This window comes from Pecten maximus, chromosome 7, assembly GCF_902652985.1.
Source record: "Pecten maximus chromosome 7, xPecMax1.1, whole genome shotgun sequence".
Lineage (NCBI taxonomy): Eukaryota > Metazoa > Mollusca > Bivalvia > Pectinida > Pectinidae > Pecten > Pecten maximus.
In genome coordinates, this window is record NC_047021.1 from 9796755 (window position 1) to 9823846 (window position 27092).

The 27092-nt window shown below is 35.8% G+C and overlaps 2 protein-coding genes across 5 annotated transcripts; one reads left to right on the forward strand and one right to left on the reverse strand.

Moving 5' to 3' along the window:
* Positions 1–416: 416 nt before the first annotated feature.
* On the reverse strand, positions 417–10826 carry LOC117331552 (dol-P-Man:Man(7)GlcNAc(2)-PP-Dol alpha-1,6-mannosyltransferase-like). 4 transcript variants are annotated; one of them, XM_033890308.1, is made up of 10 exons: positions 10751–10826; positions 8650–8801; positions 7304–7436; positions 6319–6492; positions 5881–6075; positions 5297–5400; positions 4784–5010; positions 4202–4371; positions 1557–1632; positions 417–671 (listed from the first exon to the last, which is right to left on the reverse strand). In XM_033890308.1, exons 2-10 carry the CDS (start codon positions 8788–8790, stop codon positions 437–439), a joined length of 1455 nt encoding a protein of 484 aa, XP_033746199.1. In that variant the 5' UTR covers positions 8791–8801; positions 10751–10826; the 3' UTR covers positions 417–436. The 4 variants fall into 4 exon arrangements, with proteins under 4 accessions (XP_033746199.1, XP_033746198.1, XP_033746200.1 ...); XM_033890307.1 differs by having other exon boundaries at positions 10704–10814; XM_033890309.1 differs by lacking the exon at positions 10751–10826 and adding an exon at positions 10588–10698.
* Positions 10827–10840: 14 nt separating this feature from the next.
* LOC117331551 lies at positions 10841–26887 on the forward strand. The gene is made up of 10 exons (XM_033890306.1): positions 10841–10933; positions 12406–12579; positions 14091–14844; positions 16764–16939; positions 17260–17403; positions 17687–17963; positions 18364–18494; positions 18927–19063; positions 19927–20016; positions 20581–26887. The coding sequence occupies exons 2-10, from the start codon at positions 12481–12483 to the stop codon at positions 20771–20773; spliced, it is 2001 nt and encodes a 666-aa protein (XP_033746197.1). The 5' UTR covers positions 10841–10933; positions 12406–12480; the 3' UTR covers positions 20774–26887.
* Positions 26888–27092: the final 205 nt, after the last annotated feature.

The window sequence follows — 27092 nt, forward strand, 5'->3', positions numbered from 1 at the left end:
TTTAATGCATGGTAATAGTGCATAATGCTAGTATTATACCGTCCAATGAGTAATCATTTGTATATTATAGAAAACAAGATGAAAATGTTTTTGGCCAGGTTGTGAATGAGACTATTATTTGTATAAAAGTACTGATCTTGAGAGACTATAATATTTGTATGAACTGACCTGGGTCTTACTTCTATATCATTGCAAATGATTTGTTAGATCTGATAATTTAATGTGTACATTTTGTAGAATTGTGATGCAAATGTCTATTTATAAATAATTTTATACAAACTATTTTGTTGATTTGTATTTTTCTGCTTAAATCAAAAGAATTTGAGACGCCAACTTTATCTTGATATTAAATGATTAAAACATCACTTGGTATGTAGTTAACATTTCAAACCAAAGAGAAAAATGTCAATATTCAATATAAAAAAAAGAAAATTCTTTATTTTAGTTTCTTTTTTAAAACATAAATCTTTGGTGACATTTTTAAACTGAACGGTGCAGAAGGTTTTTTGCCAAGACTGATTCCATCAAATCCGTGTACCTCAAGTTCAACAGTGTGTGTGCTTTTGTATGGACGAAGAGCCTTGTCGTTTACACTGCTGGCACCCACAAACAGATGTGTATATGACATCATCTCATGGCCTCCAGGGTACAAGTCTTCAGTTTTGTTGTAACTGCAAGAAATGAAGTATCTTAAGGCGGACTGACGTTGGAGATATGAGATTTGTAGTCTGTTATATTCCTAAAAAGAAACAGCTAATAACACCATTCAGGAGTAAACATCTTTTTCCTTTAAGAAATATCTTCATTACATTAATCCACTGAAGCTATGATCTAGACAAGACTATATCACTTGTTCATATGGTAGTAACAATATATCAATATGTGTTGATCAGAAGAATGTAGACAGACATCTGACCTTTGACCTCCTGTCCTGACATTGGCATTGGCATTTAAGGTTAAGAACTGGCAGTATTGCATTGAGTTGTCTTCTGTATTGCATTATAATGTTGATAGTAGATACCTACATCTAGTTATTGTTGACCTAGATTATGGTTAACAGTGTAGATACTAACATCCAGTTATTGTTGACCTAGATTATGGTTAACAGTGTAGATACTTACATCTAGTTATTGTTGACCTAGATTATGGTTAACAGTGTAGATACTAACATCCAGTTATTGTTGACCTAGATTATGGTTAACAGTGTAGATACTTACATCCAGTTATTGTTGACCTAGATTATGGTTAACAGTGTAGATACTTACATCCAGTTATTGTTGACCTAGATTATGGTTAACAGTGTAGAAATAACATCCAGTTATTGTTGACCTAGATTATGGTTAACAGTGTAGATACCTACATCCTGTTATTATTGACCTAGATTATGGTTAACAGTGTAGATACCTACATCCAGTTATTGTTGACCTAGATTATGGTTAACAATGTAGATACTTACATCCAGTTATTGTTGACCTAGATTATGGTGTACAATGTAGATACTTACATCCAGTTATCATTGACCTAGACTATGGTGTACATAGATATTAAATACTTACATCCAGTTATTGTTGAGCTGAGTAAACCTGGTCACTCCTGTCTGAGCTGTAGCCACATCAATGTGAACATGTTCCTCTGAAGGAAAAACAAATGTTATTGTCACCCACGCAAAGCCACAGTAAAACAACAATAAACCAAGTATACTGATAACTCTTAACTAGAACAAATAACCAGAACAATTGTAGGTCTACCCGAGTCCCACAGTGTGTCAGACTCGATGTACTTTACAGTAACCATCATTAGATGATGGGCTATTCAAATCGCCTTGTCTTTGGCTCATGTATCTGTCAGTCTGTAAACATTTTTTATTAACATTATTTCTAGAGAAAGACTGGAAGGATATTTGTGCCCATATAATTTTGAGTCTGACTGAGAAAACAAAATGGCAGATAGACAGCCATCTTGGATTTTGTCAGTTTAAGATTGATGTCAGTATTTCTTGAAAAGTACTGAAGGGACATTTCTCAAACTTCTCATGTAGGTTTCTGTTGGTCCCTTTTTGTGCATATTCAATCTAAGTAATGTCAGGAAAACAAAAGAGTGAATAGGATTTTGAGAGTTGAAGTTTGTAATCGCTAAGTCTTGAGAAGTTCTGGAAGGAGGATATTTTTCCTTGGTCCTTAGTTGTGCTCAATTAATTCTGTTAGCTAGTATTAATTAAGTCTGATTCCGCAAACAAAACGGCTGACAGGCGCCCATCTTAAATTTTGAAAGTTGAACTATATTACTAGTAACTCTTTTTCTTAAAAACATATTTTTAGATTTTTATTTTATGAAGGTTTTCTATGTCAACAGATCATTAGGGGAAAAGGGGAAAGAATGAACAGTAGAGTAAATATCAGTTTTACAATAGCCAACAAAGACCATTCAATGGTGAGCGCAAAGATCCCTCTTGGATCTTCTTAAAATCTGAGACCTTATCCTGAAGAACTTGATATTAATATAGCTTTGTTGCCTTTCTATATTTAACATGAACAAACTCTAAATTTAAAGTACCCTTCGGTCTAAGTAACAAGAGGCCCAAGGGCCTTAATGGTAATCTGACAAGTATAGTGGTTACTGCTGGCCATAGCAGCCATCTTGGACTTTGGAATGACCTGAAAAATAACAACATTCGGTCAGGACCATCTCAGGTAAGTTAGAGATGAATCACACTGATGGAACTTATTTTTAAGTTTAAAATAGTTGTGCAGGAAAACCATGTTGTGCAATCATGTTACAAAATGGCAGTTATAGCTGTTGTATCAAAGTTTTTACGAGGATAAAAAAGAACAACTCTTAATTGGGTCCCCTTTGTTAACATCACTCCAAATTTTCAGCTCAATGGCACAAATGGAACTGGACGAGAAGTTTAAAATGTGTTTTTCAAAATAACTGGCATGGTCGCCATCTTGGATTTCAGATGATCCGAAAAACAAGAACACTTGGTCAGGACTATATTAGGATCTTTTCAGGTAAGTTAGAACTGAATCCCACAAGTGGGACTTAAGAAGTTTGAAATGGGTGTTGTTTAGGAAAACCGTGATTGCATGATCATGTACAAAATGGCAACTACAGCTGCTGAGTCAATGTTTTTACAAGGCTGAAAATAACACTTTGTTGGCTCCCCTTCCTCAACATCCCTACCTATTTCAGCTCAATGGCACCAGTGGAACTGGAGAAGAAGTTTAAAATGTGAAAAGTTTACAATTGACAGAGGACAGACAAGGGCAGACGAAACACTATAAAAATTATATATAAAATATATTGTTACCTCAAATACTCAATATATCTCAAAGTTTTCTTTATGACCCCACTGACTTCACAGTGACAAGGTCTGACTGTGTATGACCCCACTGACTTCACTGTGACAAGGTCTGACTGTGTATGACCCCACTGACTTCACAGTGACAAGGTCTGACTGTGTATGACCTCACTGACTTCACAGTGACAAGGTCTGACTGTGTATGACCCCACTGACTTCACAGTGACAAGGTCTGACTGTGTATGACCCCACTGACTTCACTGTGACAAGGTCTGACTGTGTATGACCCCACTGACTTCACTGTGACAAGGTCTGACTGTATGTGATCCCACTGACTTCACTGTGACAAGGTCTGACTGTATAAGGCCCCACTGACTTCACTGTAACAAGGTCTGACTGTATATGACCCCACCGACTTCACTGTGACAAGGTCTGACGGTATGTGATCCCACTGACTTCGCTGTGACAAGGTCTGACTGTGTATGACCCCACTGACTTCACTGTAACAAGGTCTGACTGTATGTGATCCCACTGACTTCACTGTGACAAGGTCTGACTGTATGTGATCCCACTGACTTCACTGTGACAAGGTCTCTCTGTATATGACCCCAACGACTTCACTGTAACAAGATCTGACTGTATGGCCCCACTGACTTCACTGTAACAAGGTCTGACTGTATATGGCCCTACTGACTTCACTGTAACAAGGTCTGACTGTATATGGCCCTACTGACTTCACTGTGACAAGGTCTGACTGTATATGTCCCCACTGAGTTCTCTATAACAAGGTCTGACTGTATATGACCCCACTGACTTCACTGTGACAAGGTCTGACTGTATATGACCCCACTGACTTCACTATAACAAGGTCTGACTGTATGATGTTCCAGTATTACTCACTGTTGTGTGGTGGAGTGATTTGATGGAAGTATCTCATAGCCACACCCCCAGGGTAGTTGTGTCTGGAAATGTAGAGGAACGCTGCTGTCAAGGAAAGGTTAGCCAGGAGGTGAAGGATAGCCCCAAACGCTATCAATTTCTGGACGGTTGACTTGGAACTATTCATCCATCTGGGAAGAAATAAATTAATGAAATGCATTAAACATACAATTTTTTCTTTTAGGCTTGCATACAATGTTAAGACTCATTCTCTGCAGGAAACAAAATACATGTATGTATTGGCTGTATGTATACAACAGATTCTGGTATTTTAAGGGAATATGGACAGGCTGTCAGAAATTACTCGACGTCCCTAATTAGACAAGTCCAACTGTTATCTGTAGACTTTACTTGAGGATCCTGAATTTTTCTTTAAAAAATATACTAGGTAAATTATATGTAATACTTAAAGAAACTGAACAGTAATATTAGCCAGCTCATCAAAACAAATAATCAAATTTCTATTAAACAGGCACACAACTTTTCAATTAAAGAACTCCTTTCTTACAATATTTATTTGTAAAATATACAATGTATACTCACAAACGGGACAAAGCCAAAGCTACAGCAACATTGAACACTGGGAAGACGTAGATGATGAAACGTAACTCCTTATGAGGCAGGATGGAGTAAAGAAGGACGAAGCCCACTGCAGGAAGGATCAGTGGCCTCAGCCTTGGAGAGAAATACAGTCCCAGGGGCACTAGGAACACACTAAAGGCCAGAGCACGGGGCAGGGCAGAGTAAAAATACCATAGGAACGGCTCCGTCTGATAGTAAGTCAAGGTCACTCATTCTATAGTAAGTTTCATTATTTGTAACCAAGGAAGGCTTGGTGTTGCATTGCTTAATGCATTATATCAACAGATATGGTCATTTAAAGATGGCCTATCCTGTGTGCGAGATGCTTGCGTCAGTGTGTGTTTGTTTGTCTCCTTGTTACAGTGCAAAACTTATGTCAACTTTAAATTTCATGACAATTTTATATCTTTTACAATATTTCACTTGGCACTCCTTCAATGTTGATAAGTAAATTTTGTTTTTATGTAAGGATACGCCCCAGTTGGCACTCTTGTTTAGAATTATATTGTACCAAAGTACCTCTCCTTCTGGCCATAACCATCGCTGCCAGAAGAACGAGTCCACCAGAACTGTTAAACCTAAAGTCAAAACAAATTCTGATAAAAGTAAACGTAGATATGATATGTACCAGGTATACATTAAAGAAACATAGATAGGTAAATTCTTCAAATCATTTAGTTTTCATGTATTCTAGAATTTTCCCATCACAATCTTGTTTTAATCCTTTCCCCTTCTTCTTTATAAAACAGGGTCATATACTTATCATAATCATATTTTTAAAAAGCAAATTAATAAAGGCAATGTTTACATAGGAAAGGAAAAACACTTATCAGCTATTTGCTGTTACATACCTAACTGTATCAACAACTCTTATATTATTGGAATCAAATTGAATTATTCATAAATATACTGAAAATAATTAATTTAATAATTAAATGAAGAAATTTATTTTATTAACTGTGCTACATTATTGTAGTCTTATAATAATTTGTCTTTAAAAGCTAAGGCTAATTTTAGAAGAGGACTTGATCTAAGGCTAAATTTAGAAGAAGACTTACTAATACAAAGGACACCAGCAGGAACAGCATGTTTAAACAAGGAAACTAGTGACAGCCTTCCAGCTACAACCTCCATCAGTAACACAAGACCAAGGTACAGAGCAAGCTCGGCACGGAATATCAAAATGGCAACAGCTGAGTACCAGATAAACCGACTGTGTTGTTGTTTAAGCCAAGCCCCTATTGCCATCATTACTGTAAAATTTATTCATGCAGCTTATCAATTAAAGTCAAACAGTACACACATCAACTATAAAATGTTAAAATTTTTAAAAATAAATCTTTATATATTTCAGGGAAATCCCAGATCAAATAACTTCTTTCAAAATATTCTGTCAGAACTAAATCATAACATCTGAAAATTATTTTCTGATGGGTGTCTTTCAATTGGGAACACACTAATTCTATGGAAGTTAAAGACAGTTAAGTTCTACTCACCAAGAGAAAGAGCAAACACATTAGGTAGTGGCCTAGATATGTAGAACATGAAGTGAAACTGGGTCACCAATGTAAAGTAAAACCAATGCTTTACACTGCTGCCGAATTTTTTAAACACTCCATCAGCGAAACTGCTGACACCAAATAGCACAAAAGCTCCTAAGCAGCACCTTACTGTAATACAACAAAACATCTCCATTAAAAAAGGAAAATGTTTGTAAAACAAATACATACCTGACTTAATGCCGTTTTAGGGGATGGTGTTATACTTTTTAAGAGCTTGTTAAATGTAGAACATTATCATTATAATACAAATACATGTCATATTTCATACTGCATTGCTGATAATAAGCATACTATCACATCAAGTTGGACATATGTTTTAGGGTTTGTTTGATTTTTTGAAATAACAAAAACAAATTAATAGACTGTAACCTCAGAAAGTTATTAGATAAAATATCATTGCCCCATATGTTATTCGAAAAGTTTAACATATTTGATCCTGGTGAATAATCAATATATGTATAGCAAAGTCCTTTGTGATACCAAACTTGAAAGCAATTTAACATATCACCAATTAAGCTATGGTAGTATATATAAAAATGATATAAAGTTCCTGGCATTGTGGTTCTTCATATGTTGTTTAAACTGTTCCTTTACTCTTTATTTCAAACTAATTTTCCTTAATCAGGTACATTTGCTTGCTCTTCACTCCAGAAAGCTAGATGCCAAATATCATACCTTAATCTCATTGTTAAGTTATTCTGACAGACACTTTAACACAGTAAAGAGAGCCAACTTGTGAAAGGTATAGTAACGAATAAGTCAAGATCTTTCATCTTTTCGTTCTAGACTGGTATATCTCTGTACAAATAAAAATGCCCTAGAAATGGATGCAATTTTTTTTCATAAGATACATCAGCTAGGTAGTTCACTGTGATTTATATGCATTAAAACATTCAGGTTCCAAAAATATAGATTTTACCTATAAACTGGGTGAAGAATTTGCTGATATGCAGGAAGTTAGCGATGGAGACCAGTGGTGCAACTGTAATGGACACAGCGATTGGTCCCAGGAACGTTCTTGGCACTACTCCAGGAAACACCAGGTGGTCATACTGAAAAAGATTAGAAGAGCTATCATGAACAGACAAGAGTACCATGTAAATGTTAAGAATTGAACAAAGAAATTATGATAGTTATAAAAAGTTTCCTTATATAGTTGATAACACTTAGATAACTGTAAACCATATTTATTTTACAATTGTGAAAGGTTATATCAACTTATATCATCACTCTTGTTAGCCTGAATGGATGCATGTGCATGGTCTTAGGGACCTAGGTGAAAGGCAAGTTTGCTACCACTGTGCCACCCAACAATATATTGAAGATTATCATTAATTCTACCATGTTTGCTATGTAACGCCAGTTTTGATTGGTTTAAAACCATGTATTATTTTCCAATAACCCACGCTCGTGCCAATAATACACGGTCGTGAGTCACGGCTGTTACAATTTCAAATATCTAATATTCACCCATTTCATAAAAGGTTACTATAGCCGAGTGGGCTAATGGGTTAGTCTTTCAATATATTTTTATCACGACGCGAGATCGAATCCTACGGAGGCCCCCCTTTTTTTTCTTTTTTTTTTATCCTTTTTTTTTTTTATTTTCAAAATCAATGCCATATGAAAGATGCTCTTGATCATAGTACTGTATTGCATGTATATTTCATCAACAAATAATACAATACTCAAGAAATAAATTACAAGGTTTTCCCGGGGTTTCTTTGCCGTTTTTCTATTAGAAAGAGGTCGATCTCAGAACTAAACAGTACATGGTAGAATAGAAATAATCAACTTTGACTCGTGTATTGTTGCAGGATATACAACTCGGACTCGGATATTTTGCAATTTTAATTAATAACTCAGGCCTGCGGCCTTCGTTATTAATTTAATTGCAAAATATCCTCGTCCTCGTTGTATATCCTGCAATAATACACGAATCATCGTTAATTATTTCTTAACTTACATTCTGTAACAAGAGGTCCAAAAGGCTTGTATACTTCACCTCTTGTTCAACATTTCCTATGTCACCATATCAGTTAGAATTCTGCTATACTGCTATACTGATAATGTATAACATCTACCATATGTAGGATTAGTACTACCTGGGGTTTGTTGGGTTAAAATCAATTTAAGATATAGATGGCTCAGGATAACATGAACCACATTCAGATAAAATATGCATGATGAAACTTGAAAAATTAGACACAGCAGTCCTGGATGTAGCCATGAGAGGTCTGCATTTTCAAGGTTAATTTTACTTACAGATTTGATGTCCAGACCATGGTACAGTATATCATGCATGGCCTGTATGTTGAAGCTCTCCTCCACCTTGGTAAACGGACATATCGCCAGATGGAATATCATTACCATGGCAGCCAACACTTCCACTTTGAAAATATTCATACCGATACTTTCTGAAAGAGAATAACATCTACATTTTAATTATCATTAAGAAATTGTAAGCAGTTTCTCAACTAGTGTATCTTTATCTTTCTATTTATATGTTGTGAATTAGGTTTAGAAAATGATGATGATTATTGACAGCTTATAATGCAATATTTTGTTGAACAAAAATTTGCTGTGTCAAGAGCTTGACAAGTCATTCTCTGACATGCATAGCTCAAAGCATTCTCTGACATGTGTAGCTCAATCACTCTAAAGCATTTGTCTAGAGCTTTGAAGTCCTGACTTAGAATAATGTTCTGGTCACCTCATATTTCCTTACCTTTTACATTAGAAATGTCACAAGCAAATAATTCAATGAAAATTGAAATAATATCAAGAAAGAAATTTCAAAGAACTTGAGGTGATATTCCTGGGACATATATAGAGAATACATGGTCAGTGTCTTAAAATATAAGCTGTATTTTGGCGAGGGTAAAGAAAGACAAAAGTGGCGAGCCTTGGCGAGCCACTTTTGTCTTTCTGTCCCGAGCCAATTTTATCTACATGTATTTATCTATCTATTTTATCTATTTATCCTGCAGCAGACATAAAAATAATCATTTTGAAGTGAAACGGTGTCAAAAATGACAGAAATATGTTCGCCTTTTTAACGTAGTTTCACTTTGAAATAGGTCAGTTGAACTGACGCACATGCTAAGATTCCAAAATACAGCTGTTTTCCGTCACTGCCGTATACAGCAAAAATATATACGGTGGGTGTATTCCGACAATGCGGTGGCAGTTGCAGGATAAATCATGATATCAACCTATTATAATAAGTAGTGTATAATATGTGACCCCAAGCTTATTCCCTGTCAGTCACCATTACTGATCTAAAGGGAAATTCTTGTTTGGATTAAAATACAACTAAAAAAATGTAATCTTCATTTATTTTCAGGAAGCGTGCGAGGGTCTTACTGTGGAAGGAAACCGGAGTACCCGGGGAAAACCCACATGGATCGGGCTGGTGACCCCATACCTTTTCGAGGGGATTCCAGCCCTGGCCGCCTAGGTGAAAGGCAAGTGTGTTACCACTGTGCCACCCGACCACCAAAATACAACTTCGCTCTATATTTATATATAAAAGTGTGTTTTTCATCAAAGAGCACTTTATGAATATAGACAATCTGTATTCGCCAAATACTAGCCGCAATATACGGCTCGGCTAGAAAGATCTTCTCTTTAGCTCGATCGGTTGAGCGTAAGACTAGTAAGCCAGAGGTCCCGGGTTCGATCCCTAGAGGAGGCAGTGATTTAAATTTAATTTATCATGCGCTCTATTACATTGGCGCCCATGTAGGGACCCGGGGAAAATACTCAGCATTGCTCCACAAGCATCGCTGTTACTCATGGAAACTCGAGCACGAGTTGTTTCCTGGAGGGGGAGTATGTAACCCTGGTAAATACTAGTCGCAATATACTGCTCGGCTAGAGAGATCTCTTTAGCTCGATCGGTTGAGCGTAAGACTAGTAAGCCAGAGGTCCCGGGTTCGATCCCTAGCGGAGGCAGTTATTTAAATTTAATTGATCATGCGCTCTTTTACATACACTGCATATATCTCTACATAATCAGCATTAGGTTTAATCCAAAATCCAAAACATTGTATGAACGCTATCGATGCATGACACTCTTCTTGTAACTGATAAATGTGACAATTTTCTAGATCACAGAAATGGTTAGGAACGTTTCCTCGTCTCGCTTTTTCAAACATACCAATAATAATACCCGCACAGTACAAAGAAACTAGTACACACTACAGGTATCTCCATGTGTATCAGTGATGCACCGGCAATTTTCAGGTTTCGGTGATATTTTAAAACATACGGATTACAGATACATATATATCACATTAAAAGGTAATGGTGCGTACTCATGTTTTCCCTATGCTTTCTATACACATATTTCAAATCATAATACCATGGAATTATGCACATAATCAAGATGAGGAAGCTGTCTGCTAAGTCAAGATGATAATTTTTTACTTCCGGTTGTGTACGCACAATGCGATGACGTATTTCACATGTGCACTCGTGGAAGCTGTCAGATTGTCAACATGCTTTTATCAATATTTGGACAGATGTCATCACAGAGGAAAATAGAGTAGGTGACATATGTTAAATGAATGAAATTTCATTGAAATAACCACTACTTCGTTAACCAATATCAATAACTAGGTGAAGATAAAAACCGATTTGATTTCTCCACCCCAAAAGCAAAACACAAATGGTCGTGAGGGCTACTGTACATTAAATGATAATAGAGCTCTAGGCCTAGGTTATGTACTTCAATATATCTAAACTGCATAGCCACGTATTATAGATGATAGTGTACAATGTTATACCGACGATACATACATATAAGGTTATACATAGCATAATCATGTAGCTATTGATCCAACACCATACTTAGCCCGAGATTCCTCTGGCCCTAACACCATATCTGCAGTCTCGGCGCTCTACTATATGAAAACGTGGAATTTTCCCACGCTAAGAATTTGGTACAAATACAATAAAATCGGGTGTGGTATAACACCTACCTAACATATATGGATAAATGAGATATTTATTTACCCCAGAACACCCAGTGCTCAGTGGTAGAGTGTCCGTTTAGAGTTCAGAGGGTCCCGGGTTCGAACCACGGTCTGGCTGCTACATTTTCTCCTTCTCCTGGTACAGTAGTACATGTGTAAGAGGAGTGGAAAAGTGAATAGTTTGGTTATCTCCTTTTCAAATATTCATCTCACTTAAAACAAGGTTTTGTCACAGGCACCAAATGTAAGAGGAGTGGAAAAATGCATGGCCAGATTGGGGTTTGGAACCTCGGAACATTAGCCAGATGCTTTACCAATTGAGCTACCTGCATGGTCACTGATGATCGACCTGGTCCAGTTCTGCTACACATTCAATGTCCAGTTCGACCTAGTTTCCTCTGATACTTTTACCAAACATAATTTATTTTTTGATGTAGAAAGTAGAGAACTAGAGATCTATCCATTAAATTCTTAATGTCCATCTTACAGTGTTGGGGATGATGGCCTCGCTCATTTATGAAGTAAAGATGGACATATGTTACTTTCTGACCTTGACAGAGCTTAGAATCAAACTCTGTATTAACAACTGCAGATCCTTTAAGATAAATTAATACATCTAAAATCAACAAACTGGTTAATTGGTCTGCAAAAAGGAAAACGCCCAGAAAATACTGTCTTATGAATGGGCTGACAGAATTACTGGAGTATTCGGACACAATGATTATTCTTTCAGCCAGTAAACTATTTATCATTGTAAAAGGAATGCTCCTTAATTATTACGGTACTTTCCACCACTTTCCTTGTCTCTGTCATTTGGCAACAAATACACATGTCTTCTCAACTAACACCTTATTGTTTACATTGGGATGATTTCACCTGGATCACATCAACTTATGACAATTATATGTTCGTAGTTGCACTGGGTGTTATATAGAATACACGATTGCTAATTTTTGATTGGTTAATTTAGCTTTCTGTGATATATGTATATAAATTATGTGTATTATGTATCAATTAATGAAATCTTTCTGTATTGTTATAGGTGAGTGGAACATCATATCAGATCATGGATTTTGAAGTAATTGTATAATGCTAGAGAGTTCACTCAGCTTACATAATGGGTGCTATAGAGTCACATGATTTTGCCCCGGTTCGAGACGATGAACGGAAAGAGCTCAACTTGAGCCGAAGAATCACTTACAAACAGTATTTGAAGGTTTGTTTAAATAGAATTATTGGTATATTTTTCATTGAATTAATTTTAACCAAAATCACAACACAAATGATTCACGTTATTTACATTAGGAAAACTGTATTCATGTCTTAGATTATCATATGTTAGGAAAACACATACTGTAAGATCTGTAAAGACATCTGTAATTAATGATTAAGATAATGTAGCGTTTTACTCGGGAATATGACACGAGAAGCTGACTATGGCAGGGAGAACTCAAAACACAAAGCTTTAAATTCACATTATTTTATAACCACATCCATGACGTCGGAGACACACTCTCAGCATCCACTATAATGTCTCACATAATCCCATAAGTATATCTCCAATGGTTAAATATAAATCCCATTGTAACAAATTACACAAAGTAAAAACCATATAAATCCAAGTTAAAAAGGTGCATGGAGTAAATCCCAAAATAAATGTCATCTGTCTGGCACTTGATTGATTGATTAATGGGGCTCAACGTCCTTGTCTGACGCTGATGATGTTGATGTTGATGTTGCAGGTTTAAAGTCTCGATTAAGGTTACAACCTCTACTCGCGACTCTAGGTTAGAACATTAGTTTGGAGTGACTATTAGGTGTTGTCAGTTGGTGCTCCCCTCCTCCTTTCTCAACGCGGGCTTGGGACCCGCTACGATGGAGTTCTTGTCTAACGCTCCTCACTTACACCCCTATATACCACTCTCATACTGCACTCTCATTGGCTAGGATACCCTCCTCCGACCTACATTTGGGAGCTCACTGGCTTATCACTCACTCTGGTTGGTCAATATCGGCTCCTCTCCCTCCTCCAATCTACTTACAGCTGGCTCCTCAATCACTCTGATTGGCTACACACTAGTGATATTTAGAATGTGTGTTACTTCAATTACATGGCCCTTTCATAACCTGCCAGTCACACAGCACTCTAATACACAGCTCCCTATGACTTAATCTGTAAATAACTCCTTATATGGAATACCATCCTCCTGCTCTCCTGTGTATACATACACACCATAAAGATACACCAAGTCTGCTACCTTCATAACCAATAACACATACAAACTCATAAAAAAGACATAAGCGTGAAATATATTTACATACTAAAATAATAAGATCAAATACCTTGAAGGAAAATTGATATTCTAATATAGAAAATCAGTATTTTTGACATGGATAACTCAAAAGGTCATCCAAGAATGGCTTCAACCAAGATTAATGAACTACAATTTGATTAATATTTCGTTTTGTTGAATAAGAATATATTTGATATCAATATGCAATTATGGAAGGTCAGGTTTATTTGAAAAAGTTATTCTATTATTTTAAATTTTTTGCTTGTCTTATAAACAGATGTTATGTAGATATTTAAAGCATGGTTATGATATGGACATGTACATTGACGATAAATGTGTAAAATAATTAGGTAAGCACATAATGATAAATTTTAATCTGCATTAACATTCTATTATATGAATGGAACAAAATTGAAATGTTTTATTTTTTTAGCATCTGGATGGAGATTGTCATGAAGCATGCCTTTCAGAGATACCTTGGAGCATCAGAGACTCCATTTGCCTTTATGAAAGGATGAATGTGTCTTTTAATGCCATAACAGAGCTCCCACCGGAACTCCCTCTTCGGTTACCTCACCTCTACTTCCTGGATCTCAGTCATAACCAGATTGAAACTCTTCCAGATAGCTTTGGACTTCTCTTCCATTTAAAAACACTCCTGTTAAAGTACAATAAGCTGCACTCATTACCGCAGTCTTTTGTTCATCATGTAAAGCTGGAGAAAATTGATTTGTCACACAATTTGCTCAAAGAACTTCCAGAAGGTATAGGGAAAATGGAATCATTGTCAAAGTTAAATGTCTCTAATAATAAATTAAAAATGTTACCAGTGTCCCTTGGTAACTGTAAAACACTGACACTGTTACTAGCTCAGGGAAACAGGCTGAATGAGCCTTCACAAAGTATATGTGATGAAGGATCAGAGGTAACCATGAAGTTTTTGAAGCAGAAATATTTTTCCCTACATCCGTATACGGATCGCCTTACCAGCAGTAATCTGAATGAATTTGTCCGAGTTCGAGGAAACCAGCTGCCAAGCTCTGTTCCCAATCCTCACTCTGCTCATGTACAGTATATCCAGAATCAAACTCACACAACAAACACACCAAGTAGAATTAAAAGTCCGCTATTACCTCCCCTTGGTGCAAGTGAACTTGATGCAGATGTACTGAGGGACAAGATTATTGGTATGTACTCCCACATATTGAACTACCAGAAACTATAAAGATTTTTTGAATTTGTCTGGTTAAAATGACACGTAATATTTAATTAATGCATTAATCTATATTCACTATAAATATCATCTTAATCTAAATTTATTCATAATTAAAATTTGTTTAATTGAAAAATGATTGCCAAAAGCCTGAACATATACTGTTCTGATGGAGAGTCAGAAAATAATCTTGGCTGAGATTGTATGGGTATGTTTGTGATTTTTGGAGAGATGGTAAAAATATACATAGCACTGTATGCTAAAAGTATTTAATGTGAATCATTTTTAATATTTTTATTTAATTTTGAGTATGCATATCAGTTTTGCCTTGTTAAGTATTTTGCATTGATTTTATTAGCTTACCTGGTCCAAAGGACCAAGGTGAGCTTATGCCATACCGTGGCGTCCGTCGTCCGTCGTCTGTCGTCCGTCGTCTGTCGTCCGTCGTTCGTCCCTCCGTCCGTCCCTCCGTCCGTCCGTCAACAATTGACTTCTTCTTCATAACCGCTGATCAGAATTTGATCAAATTTGGTCAGAAGCATCCCTATGGGTAGGGGACTCAAAATTGTACAAATGATGGGGCTGGCCCCCCAGGGGCTTGAGGGGCGGGGCCAAAAGGGGTCAATTTTGCTATATTGATATAAACAACTTCTTCTCTGAAACCGAGCAATGGATATCGCTCATATTTGCCTGGTAGCATCACTATGGGGTGAGAATTCAAAATTGTACAAATGATGGGGCTGGCCCCCCAGGGGCCTGAGGGGCGGGGCCAAAAGGGGTCAATTGGGCTATATTGATATAAATGACTTCTTCTCTGAAACCGAGCAATGGATATCACTCATATTTGCCTGGTAGCATCACTATGGGGTGAGGATTCAAAATTGTACAAATGATGGGGCTGTTCCCCCAGGGGCCTGAGGGGTGGGGCCAAAACGGGTCAATTTGGCTATATTGATATAAACGACTTCTTCTCTGAAACCGAGCAATGGATATCGCACATATTTGCCTGGTAGCATCACTATGGGGTGAGGATTCAAAATTGTACAAATGATGGGGCTGGCCCCCCAGGGGCCTGAGGGGTGGGGCCAAATGTGGTCAATTTGGCTATATTGATATAAACGACTTCTGCTCTGAAACTAAGCAATGGATATCACTCATATTTGCCTGGTAGCATCCCTATGGGGTGGGGATTCAAAATTGTACAAATGGTGGGGCTGACCCCCAAGGGGCCTGAGAGGCGGGGCCAAAATTGGTCAATTTGTTTAAACAACTTCTTCTCTGAAACTAAGCAATGGATATTACTCACATTTGTATGGCAGCATGGTTATTGGGTGGGGATTCAAAATTGTACAAATGTTGGGGTTGACCCAGGCCGCCAGGGGGCTGAGGGGTGGGGCCAAGAGGGGTCTATTTGGCTAAATTGTTTTAAACAAATTATTCTCTGAAACTGAGGGCAGGGTCAAAAGGGGTCAATTAGTCTTAACAAGATCTTCTCTGAAACTAAGTAATATGGATATCACTCACATTTGTGTGGTAGCATCCCTATGGGGTCGTGCCAAAAGTCTTTCATTTCATGGATTAATGCACTTTTTGGCATTTTTAGCATTGAATAAAACCAATGTACATGTACCCATATAAAATGCTTATGATATATATTGACATAGCAATACCAGCGACAAATATTCTGAAGCATCATCTTGTTTCATATCTCATAAAACCAGGTGAGCGATACAGGCCCTCTGGGCCTCTTGTAATTTAGACTACTTTGTTTCAATATCATTGAGTGAGTAATTTAATTAGTTTCTTGAATGTAACTATTGAAGGCAGTGAATGTTAATACAATTCCAGACAATGATAATATACTGGGTAATACTTTTTCATTAAAATCCACAGGAATGATATATGGTGCTGCGATAGGAGATGCGGTGGGCCTGGCGACCAGGAGTATGTCTGTGGATGAGGCAGCCTTCCACTACAGCAGTACAGATATACAGTATTCGGACATTGTGGTGGACAGTCACCGTGTCCGCTGGAGACCTGGTGACTGGACTTCAAACTTTGACCTTTTTGTAAGTTCTCAGCCGTTTTGTGCTAAAGTCATCTCTGGTTTTCTGTGTAGATCATCAGGTTTTCTTGTAAAAGTTATGCCCCTTCAACACTGTACCATCAAACCTTCCGACATGAAGTTTTCTAAAAGAAAATGTTTTTTTTTAACCATAATTTTTGTTTCAACATGGTTGAATAAGCTGATTGTTTATATATACAAGATTGTACAATACTGCTATTTGTACACAATCCAAATGACCCTAGTTTGAGGACATGAAACCTGAGTCTTGGAATTCATTTTTTATGTAGTTTGTGGTAGATAACATTTTAATTAAACTGATAGGTACTGGCTCTGGACTCTGTGATATCCTGGGGAGGAGTTGTTGATGAGTTGGACTTCGCCAAGCGTCTCTCACTCTGGTGTCAGAAAGGTTTCCCTGAGCTTGGTGACACAGAGGGGATCATTCTCAGCCCAACTATCCAACAGGCAAATTGAATAACATTAGTTTCAAATAAATGATATAAAACCGTTTGTAAAATAATGTATGCAGAATATGTATATGAAACTATTGAAGAGAAATTTTGAAATTTATACAATGTCATATTCTAGTAAATTATATATCTGATTATTATACCAACATTGCCTTGGAAAATTTCATATTGACCAAAACATTTAAGCAAGTTTCTTTAATTTTACATTAAATTTCTAAATGTGCTAATATAGTGAACTCCACTGAGAACCTTTTGTTTGTTCCACTCCTTTACAACAGGTTACATCTAATAAGATGTATACAGAGAAACCACACAGTGTGTCAGCGGATGTCTACCACACACAGTGGCCTCCGAAGACACAGAATGGTAGCGTGCCCCATTCCCCGACTACCAACACTGGTGTGTTTGGAGAGAGTGGTGACAGGACCAATAACAACAATGCTGGGCTGGATCATAAGAACTATGTCCGCAGTGACAGTCTGGCGTCGTTTTCGTGTGGAGGATGTGAAGGTCCTGGAGTAGATAATGGTGCTATCATACGGACTGCTGTATTAGGTTTGTATTATATTATGTCAACATTGTTCACACCTTTGTAACTGTATTATAGACACAATAGCTCTGTATAGTTTTTACATGTACTGACAGATGATGCCTTAAAAAAGTGATCTGAAAAACAAAAGTATTGAATACATTTCACAAAATTACCAGGTGCAGCACTGCAGAATTTTATATAAACAATGTAAAAACTAATTATTTTATATATAAAGAAATTATAACTTTGAGTTGTGTTGTATGTAAACCAATATATGACTAAACTTAACCAATTAAAGACAGTGAAATGTTATCCTTAGAGACATTGTAGACTATATTTATTTATCTCTTAGGTCAGAAAAAAGTATTAGAAGTTGATGAAAAAACATATAAAAAATATCTGTCAAATTTTTTTCCAACTTAGGAATACCGTCCTTCTTCGATCTGTCCGAGGTGGTCAATAACACCACGAGGATATCTCGAGCCACCCACGCTGATCCACGGTCAACAGCCTCCTGTGTGGTCATCTCGGTTCTCATAGCCCTAATGATACAGGTATCTGTCTCGTATAAACCTGGTATATCAACACAAAGGGGAAATGTGTGTTCTTGTTGTATTAGCTATATAGGTTAATATTGATATTGTGTGGGAAAAGTAAGGGGGAAATGTAGACTCATCATAGCCACCGTGAACATGCTGAACAACTTAGACTGGTTTTATAAAATCATTTTTTAAAAATTCATTATTTTATTTCAGGAATTAATCTATATCTAATCAATTGTGTACAACTTTGAGCTTTGAGAAATGTCCGCGATTAATTCAGTTGGAGTGTTATTTAAAATTTATAAAGTTTTGTCTCTGATGGACTGGAGAAAGCATATACATGTAGATCATAAGCTTTGGTTATTGGTTATTTTAGTGTGAATTGATAAAGTTTTATCAGTGACAGAATACCATTAAATGGCCACTTTGACGTCGTATATTCAGGGAAGAAAGGATTTGTCTAAAGCTGAAAATCTGGAGGAGATAATAGCTACAGCCAAACTTACTGGGAGAGAGATCCTTAAGGACCCAGAACAAATGGAGGAGTTCGACCTGTACTGTGATATAGATAATCTAGACAAGTGAGTTATTTAAGCATTAAACTGTCTTTTTATGGATTATATGGTCTATATAGATGCCAGAGCTTTGCAGACAATCTTCATAATGCGCGCTAGCGTATGAATAACACCAGAATGCACGATTTGGGTGTCAGTTATGCATAGAATGGTGTCACGTTTTGGGTGTCAGTTATACTCTCATAGACTGCAAATTTGTTTAGTTTGTTTATATCATGGCTTTGCCATCCAAATGTAAATATAGAATGTTATTGTCTCGCTCTCTAATCTATAAACTTTTTTATATGATACATACCTTTGGTAAACACAGCGTCCTGTTGTATCCTTCTAGTAAATACTAGACATATTATATGGCCTCTTGCAGACATCATCCAGCAATCACATACTGTTTTCATTTCTGATGCCCAAAGTAAAAACAGGCACTCAATCAATGATTGCTAGTGTCTGACATAATCATTTCTTCTTGATTTCCAGCAAACAGAAAACTAACCATTAAACTACACAGATCATGAAAATATTTTCACTAAATTTTACCATAATTTAACTGCACAGGAAATGAAAACATTTTCTCCAGTAGGAGCTTGATCACCTTTTCTCAATATACCTTGTGGTACTTTAAGGTCTTGTTCACAATTACTAGACCTCTGTCAGGTATAATTCTCTTCTCTGTGTGTGTCATATAACATATAGAATTAAGGCCGGTAAAATGAAGTATGTTACCAAGAACCCAAAGACTACAGCTTTTTGTGGCATGCCTGTATTTAAAGAACACAAGTAAAAGCTTTCAGATAGCTGTGCAGCATATTTTATTTACAAACTTGTCACAAAGATAATCACTCCCCTAATGTCATATTATGCTTTCTGTTCAGTTTGACGGTGACGGATCAGAGGAAAATGGGTCACACGTTTATGCCATTAGGTGCTGGTCTGGCTAGCTTGAGATCTGATCAAGATTTCAGGTAAGTATAACTACACAGCATGTATTGGCAAATCGTATTGTATATTAAATACATCTATATACATTAAAGGATTAGGGGCATTTATTAGGTCATCTGACCCAAAGGGTCAGAATGACATATAGCCATTGTTTCTTGTCTGTTGTTCTCCACCATGAGCCATGCACCATCTGTAAATTTTTCACAATTCAAACTTCTTAAGTTCCACCAGTGGGATTCAGCCCAAGCTTGCCTGAAATGATCCCGAGATGGTCTGAAATCCAAGATGGCCGTCATGGTAGCCATCTTGGAAAACACATTTAAAAATACTTCTCCAGTTCCTCCACTGGAGCCATTGAGCTGAAAATTTAATGTTAAGGAAGGGGAGTCAACAAATTGTTATGTTTTAGCCTCATGAAACCTTTGACACAGCAGCTCCTGGGGCCATTTTGTAACAATAGTAGAAGTGTCTTTAGGCTGTCATTTCACATATTTTCATCGTATTATTATTTTGTTGTTACTGTACATATCTTCATTCATTTGTAGCATTAAGAAAATGTCCAAAATAATATTCAATTATCATTACAGAACAGCCATTATGAAACTGATCATGAAAACAGGAGATGCAAACAGTAACGCGTGTGTGGCAGGGGCTCTCCTTGGTTGTAGGGAGGGATTCTCTCATCTCCCCAAACATTGGGTGACAGGACTCAGGAAAAAACAAACTGCCTGGCTCAATGTCAAAGTCAACATTCTGTTAGATATGCTGGGCCTACCGTGACTATTGTCACTTGGTGATGTATAAAGTGTTCTGGAATGATTAAAATAAAAAGACAATTATCATTGACATTAAATTGTGAGCATAATGACTAGACAATGTGTTAATTTATGATATAATTAATTTTACTGCCAATTATCTGAACACGTCCTCATGCCATCTGTGATAAAGTCATTAGTGATTGACATTTTGTAGATACCTACGTTACTTGTAGGATAAACTACATCCTGTTATGTACATACCTATGTTACCTGTAGGATAAACTACATTCTATTCTGTTATCTGGCGTTCTTTTCAAGCTTTAATCATAAGAATACTGAATCAGGTGATTTTACAAGTTCAATAAATGAAACTTTTATGTGTTCATATGTTTAACAACTATTTTTAGTTACTTCAATTTGCATATTTTCCTTTCTGTTTAGTTTTACATTACCAGTAACTATTTTTCCCTTTCTGTTTAGTTTTACAATACCAGTAACTATTTTTCCCTTTCTGTTTAGTTTTACAATACCAGTAACTATTTTTCCCTTTCTGTGTAGTTTTACATTACCAGTAATCTGTTGTAAGCTCAATACATGTGTGTTAATTTTCTGTTAATGTGTACCAGTATATAGATTTATATAATATTCAATCTTATGTATTAAGTGGTTGTTGTATTTCTGATGTTGAATATAATAAGAAATAGTCACTTTTTAATACGCAACTTTGTTATGATTTATATGAAGTAATTATCATGAAATTCACACTGACATGTACTGCGGTATGTTGTTTTGTCTTAGATATACAAACCTTATATGGACATGTTAAAATGTATTAACAGAGTGGCTTACTAGTTAAGGTGTCCCGACACTTTTTCATTAGCCCTCCACCTCTAGGTCGCAAGTTAGAAACCCACATGGGGCAGTTGCCTGGTACTGACTGTAGCCGGTGGTTTTTCTCCAGATATTCTGGCTTTCATCTACTTCCAAAACTTGGCACTTCCCAATCTAATTAAAATTAGACTTGTAATTTCCATTCCTTTACGATACTCTATTATGATACACTGCAATACAAGGTCTAACAATAGCCTGTGGGAGGTCATCTCAGCATGACCTTTGAGCTTCAAATATAAGCCAATGAAAACTGGTCAATGGCATCATTAGTCAACCAATGACAAACAGTCTTAGGTTGTGTCTCCTAATTAGTATTTACAACTCAATTCAGTGCTTTAATTTGAAATACGCAATATTTCACAAACATTATTGGCAGATCATCTTAATAGCCATAGTAATAAAAAGTTGCTAATCCTCTGGATGTTACATCGAAGAACAGAAAACGATTATACATTGTCTTGTCGACAGGAGGAATTGTGTTGCCAATTGATTTCGAAAATCGTTACCGTACATGTTATTCCCTTTCAAACTATTTTTTTTTCTCACAATGCTGTTGCCTTCACTGTCTATCTCTCGTAAGATTGAGGAAAAAACACACGGGCAGCACGTTTGTAAAACTATAAATTCGTTTAGGTGTTCTCTTCAATGAGCCGGAGTGGAAGATGCCATATTGTTTACTGTGGCTATCGACCATCGGAATACCTCGGGAACATTACGTAAGTATCTATACTTCCGAAGAATGAAATCACACCGAAAATTTCATAGGCGACACGCTGATTGGCTGAGCTCAAAGGTCATGCTGAGATGACCTCTTACGGGGAGTCGTTAGATCTTGTATTGCAGTGTATAGTCGAGGAGCGGAAATTACAAGTCTTATTTTAATTAGATAATGGCAATTCCTTAAATGACCCTGGCTGTTAAGACGTTAAGCAAGGTAAACCAAACCAAAGTATTTACATTAAAAAAGACTTAAAGCCAAACTATTGGATACACCACAGTGACTGATATAAAACAGTTTTAACTGATAACGAGCACCTCGTGCCCTCCTGATGTAGCAGTAATTTCTATCAGTACACATTTTGATGTTAGTTAAAGCTATGTTTTAGTGACAATATTGAAGTGACAATTTTAGGACAAAGAAACCTTAATACGAAAAAAAATGTAATACAGTTGTAAGGTTATTTTGTGTATGAATTATTTCAAATATGATAATATTAAAAAAAAAGAGACGGGGGAGGGGGGTTACTGAATTGTGGTGATAAGTATTTACTGCACATTGTTTCTGCATAGATTTCAATTTCAATATATTTTATTATATTTTAACAAACTTGAAAAGATAGTACAAGTAGTATAGCATAGAATATATATTGCATGCTAATGATCAAAATAGGAAAAACTGTAGTTATTAATATATAATTATTATATATCAATCTGTTAGTAGTCTTTTCAGTAATTGATGTACATGTGCAATGTATACGAAAATAAACCAAAAATAAAAAACAGTAGCATAGTGTTAGGATTTCATCTGTTCAAAGGAATACATGTACCTGTTATTATCTAGCCATTATGAAACTCTAAAAGGTGTGAAACACTTCAGTGAAATTACGTTTGTTATTTTATGTATTATACAAAAACACTAATGTATTATTTTTATGTGCGAGTCTGAAGGCATGCTGTGCTATATGTCAAACAGACCTGTAGGTATGCATGCACAAGTTTCTTTTCCTGTGTTAACATAATTTATATTTGATGTGAATTGCTCAATGTTTGACCTTCTAATGAAGCAATCTCCGACATCAGACCAGTCCAACTTGTATACATACAGAAATGTATAATATGTTAACTTGTATTGTGATACCTCACAGTTCAATAACCTTATCAAAATCATTGAATATGATTTAATATCAATGAAAGAATCATTTTGTGTAATTTGTATCATGAAGACCAAAGAAATTTAATGACTACACAGTATGTCAGTGTTCCGTCCTTCGTTATTTAGATAAAACATGATGACCAGGAAATATAGCCATGTCATGATATAGCCATTGTTATCAGACTTATCATATTAATACTAAAACAGGTCACCTGTAAGGACTGTACAAAAAACACAAGGTACAGTTTATCCCCGTAAGAGCTGTACGTGAATATATCTTATGGAGATCAACTTTACCTTTTTGACTGGTGTGTTTAATTTTTAATGTAATCATATAGTTAATGAAATTCAGAAAAATGGGCGACCAAAAACTTATTACAGTGTAAATGTTAACTTCTACAAAGAAAAACTTTCAAAGAAACTCTATGTTATATTCTTTGTTTCATTTTCCTAAAACACAATTCATTTTCAACTGCAATGTGCATGTATTATAATTGTTTGGTTCCTTTGTCTGTTGTATAAAATCACAGGGGCTTGACATGTTCCTGTGACCCACCCCAGGGTGTGACCCCTTAAATTACTTATTGATAAGAAAAATTAACCCAGCCAGGGTTCAACCCCAAGTTCACTTATTATTTATGGGTTGGACCCAGAGGTATTTTTTCCTTCTGGGTCATAGGAACATATCAAGCCCCTGTGTATATATATATATTTTTTTTGTATGTTCATATCTCATTATGAAACTGCTTTTATTAGTTTTCACAATTATATTTATCAAATAAGCTGTAACCAGAGTTATATACACATTTGATTAGTGTCTATTTTTATTATTTAGTTGTGTGCCATGATTAATGTCTGTAAACGACTGTGATTGAAATTGATGTCATTCTCTATATTTACTAGTTACTGAGTAAACATTGAGGTGTAAATTGTATTTATAAAATGTTGTAGAATCAATACTTCTGTTTAATTGAATTTAGATAAAATTAATTGCATAAATATTACACAAAAGGTTTGGTTTGAGTAGAATTGTATTTGTACTGTCCAATTAGTACTTTCTGTTGTTTGTAGATAGTATATTAAATGTTGTGATTTTTACTCCAGAAAGGTGCAGTTGTAACAAATTTTAGAAATTAACCTATTATTTTTTACCTTAACTGAAATAGGACGTTCAATATAATAATTGTAGTCATTCCTGTTTTAGATAATTGCCATGTTAAATGTTAAAGTTACCTTCAAACTAAGAGATAAATCATAGAAATCTGAATGAACATCCAATAGCCAGGGATATGAGAAATGATACAATGATGTTACTATAGCTAATGCTGTATTCTGTCCTGTTAATACTCTTTATATTGTATTACATTGTAACAATATGTGTATGGTCAGGGTAGTTTTGATTGTGTTCTTCATTGCAATATTGTATACAGACAAAATTGAATCAGTCTGTATTCTATAGCTTCACAGTGACTCCATGTGCATATCCTTTAGACTCTAATACGACTCTTAATGACAAAGTGTGTATGATTCCAAACAGCATAGTTTTTAGAGCGAATAATGGCATAATGTTTTAGGCACATACTGGGATAGTTTGTGAGGCGCTTAATGCCATTGTTGGTAAGGTACATATTAACTGCATGATTTTAAGGCGGGCGCATAATAGCATACACAGTTTGTAAGGTGCATAAAAGTATATTTTGTAAGGCACATAACCCTACTGTTGATAAGGTGTGTACCGGCATAATTTGTAATGTGCATAACGATATTGTTGGTAGGAAGCATAACAGCATTATTTGTAAGACGCCTAAAGACGTTATTTGTAAAGTGCATAACCGCGTTATTTGTAAGGCGCATAACCACGTTATTTGTAAGGGGCATAAAGGCGTTATTTGTAAGGCGCATAACCACGTTATTTGTAAGGGGCATAAAGGCGTTATTTGTAAGGCGCATAAAGGCGTTATTTGTAAGGTGCATAAAAGTGTTATTTGTAAGGCGCATAAAGGCGTTATTTGTAAGGCGCATAAAGGCGTTATTTGTAAGGTGCATAAAAGTGTTATTTGTAAGGCGCATAACGGCGTTATTTGTTAGGCACATTGCGGCGTTGTTAGTAAGTTGCATACAGACATAGCTTGATACCACCCAAGGACAATAATATAAAAAAAGTCCTATAATTAGATAAATATTTATAGGGTTTGAAATACAAAGTATTCTTCTTTTGATTACTCATGATATGAGTATAAATATGTTTGTTTACTTAGATTTTAAATACATTATTTATTTAAGTAGATTTGATTTGAAGAAAAGACAAAACATTGCATCATATTGGTATCGACAGCTTTAAAAATAATACTTGTCCACCGTTCAATTTTCCATAACGGTAAAAAAATATGTAATGTTAATGAGCAAAATACATGTACCATGTTGGTTTAAACAGTATTTTATTTTGTAAACAGCAAAGTTGTACACATTACATGAATGTAAGGATTCGAAAACAAGCCTAAAGCTTATATTAATTCGTCTCCTTATAAAAGAAATAGCAAAATATAAACAGGCGACGGTAGGTCAAAAGAGCATGGATATGGTAAGTTTAATACAAAGTTGAAACCAGAAAAATTAGGTAATAATGAAAATCATAATTCAAAATCTTAATCCATGTCCCAACTGTGTCAGTACCAGTATGTACATGATACATGTACCATGTTAACAGTGCTGTATCCGGTATTGATTTGAAGAAAGTCATGTCAGTACGTGGTCCATTACTTCAGTTATAAGATCCCGGTTAACACTTTATTGTACATTTGTTGTTCATATAAAAAAAAACACAAATAAGAATGTTTAGCATCAAAGTTCTATACATAAAATGTCAGACATTGCTTTAAGTTAAAGTAAGGGAGTGACTTGCGTGTATAAAAGATTTGGAGATATTGTTAAGTCTTTTTATCAAAATACATTGTTATATCACAGATAATCAAGGTCCATTGTTGTAGGTATTGTATGTCTAATTTATTGTTTTAAACAGTATTGTTCTTTCATACATGCTCTATTCAAACTGCCGAAATGCAAAAAATCAATGCTAGTTTTCGTTGACATGTACGCCGGTAATGGTAATAGTGAACGGAATTTATTATCAAACACAGCTTCTTCATATAAATGCTGTTCATCACAAGGGTCATGTTGTTCAACACAAGGGTCATGTTGTTCAACACAAGGGTCATGTTGTTCATCACAAGGGTCATGTTGTTCAACACAAGGGTCATGTTGTTCAACACAAGGGTCATGTTGTTCATCACAAGGGACATGCTGCCATTTCATGCTCTAATTGCTGCACTGGGAATGACGGGTTTAGAAATAAAACGAATCAAGAAATGATAATTGTTTTGTTAGTCTCTTTACCTAGTGTACACCAACACTTCTCTAAATTGTACCACGATAGGCTACGGCTTTGTAGGGAATTAGGCATGTTGTGAAATGTACATCCTCAGGAACTGATGTCGGATATAAACAAAAACAAAGCAAACAAAACAAAAACAAAAAACAAAAACAAAAAAACATGAGATTTCAAAGGGATCTTGATGTC

What these genes read in the sequence shown, in the direction of transcription:
- LOC117331551 (XM_033890306.1), top strand. Translation starts at nt 12,481, where the DNA reads ATGGGTGCTATAGAGTCACATGATTTTGCCCCGGTTCGAGACGATGAA. An exon ending in TCATAGCCCTAATGATACAG is followed by an intron (nt 18,495 to 18,926) that starts GTATCTGTCTCG and finishes TCGTATATTCAG; the next exon opens with GGAAGAAAGGATTTGTCTAA. An exon ending in AGATCTGATCAAGATTTCAG is followed by an intron (nt 20,017 to 20,580) that starts GTAAGTATAACT and finishes TTATCATTACAG; the next exon opens with AACAGCCATTATGAAACTGA.
- LOC117331552 (XM_033890307.1), bottom strand. Translation starts at nt 10,767, where the DNA reads ATGTGCATAATTCCATGGTATTATGATTTGAAATATGTGTATAGAAAG. An exon ending in TGCTGGTGTCCTTTGTATTA is followed by an intron (nt 5,401 to 5,880) that starts GTAAGTCTTCTT and finishes TTTTGACTTTAG; the next exon opens with GTTTAACAGTTCTGGTGGAC. An exon ending in CAGCTCAACAATAACTGGAT is followed by an intron (nt 672 to 1,556) that starts GTAAGTATTTAA and finishes CATTTCTTGCAG; the next exon opens with TTACAACAAAACTGAAGACT.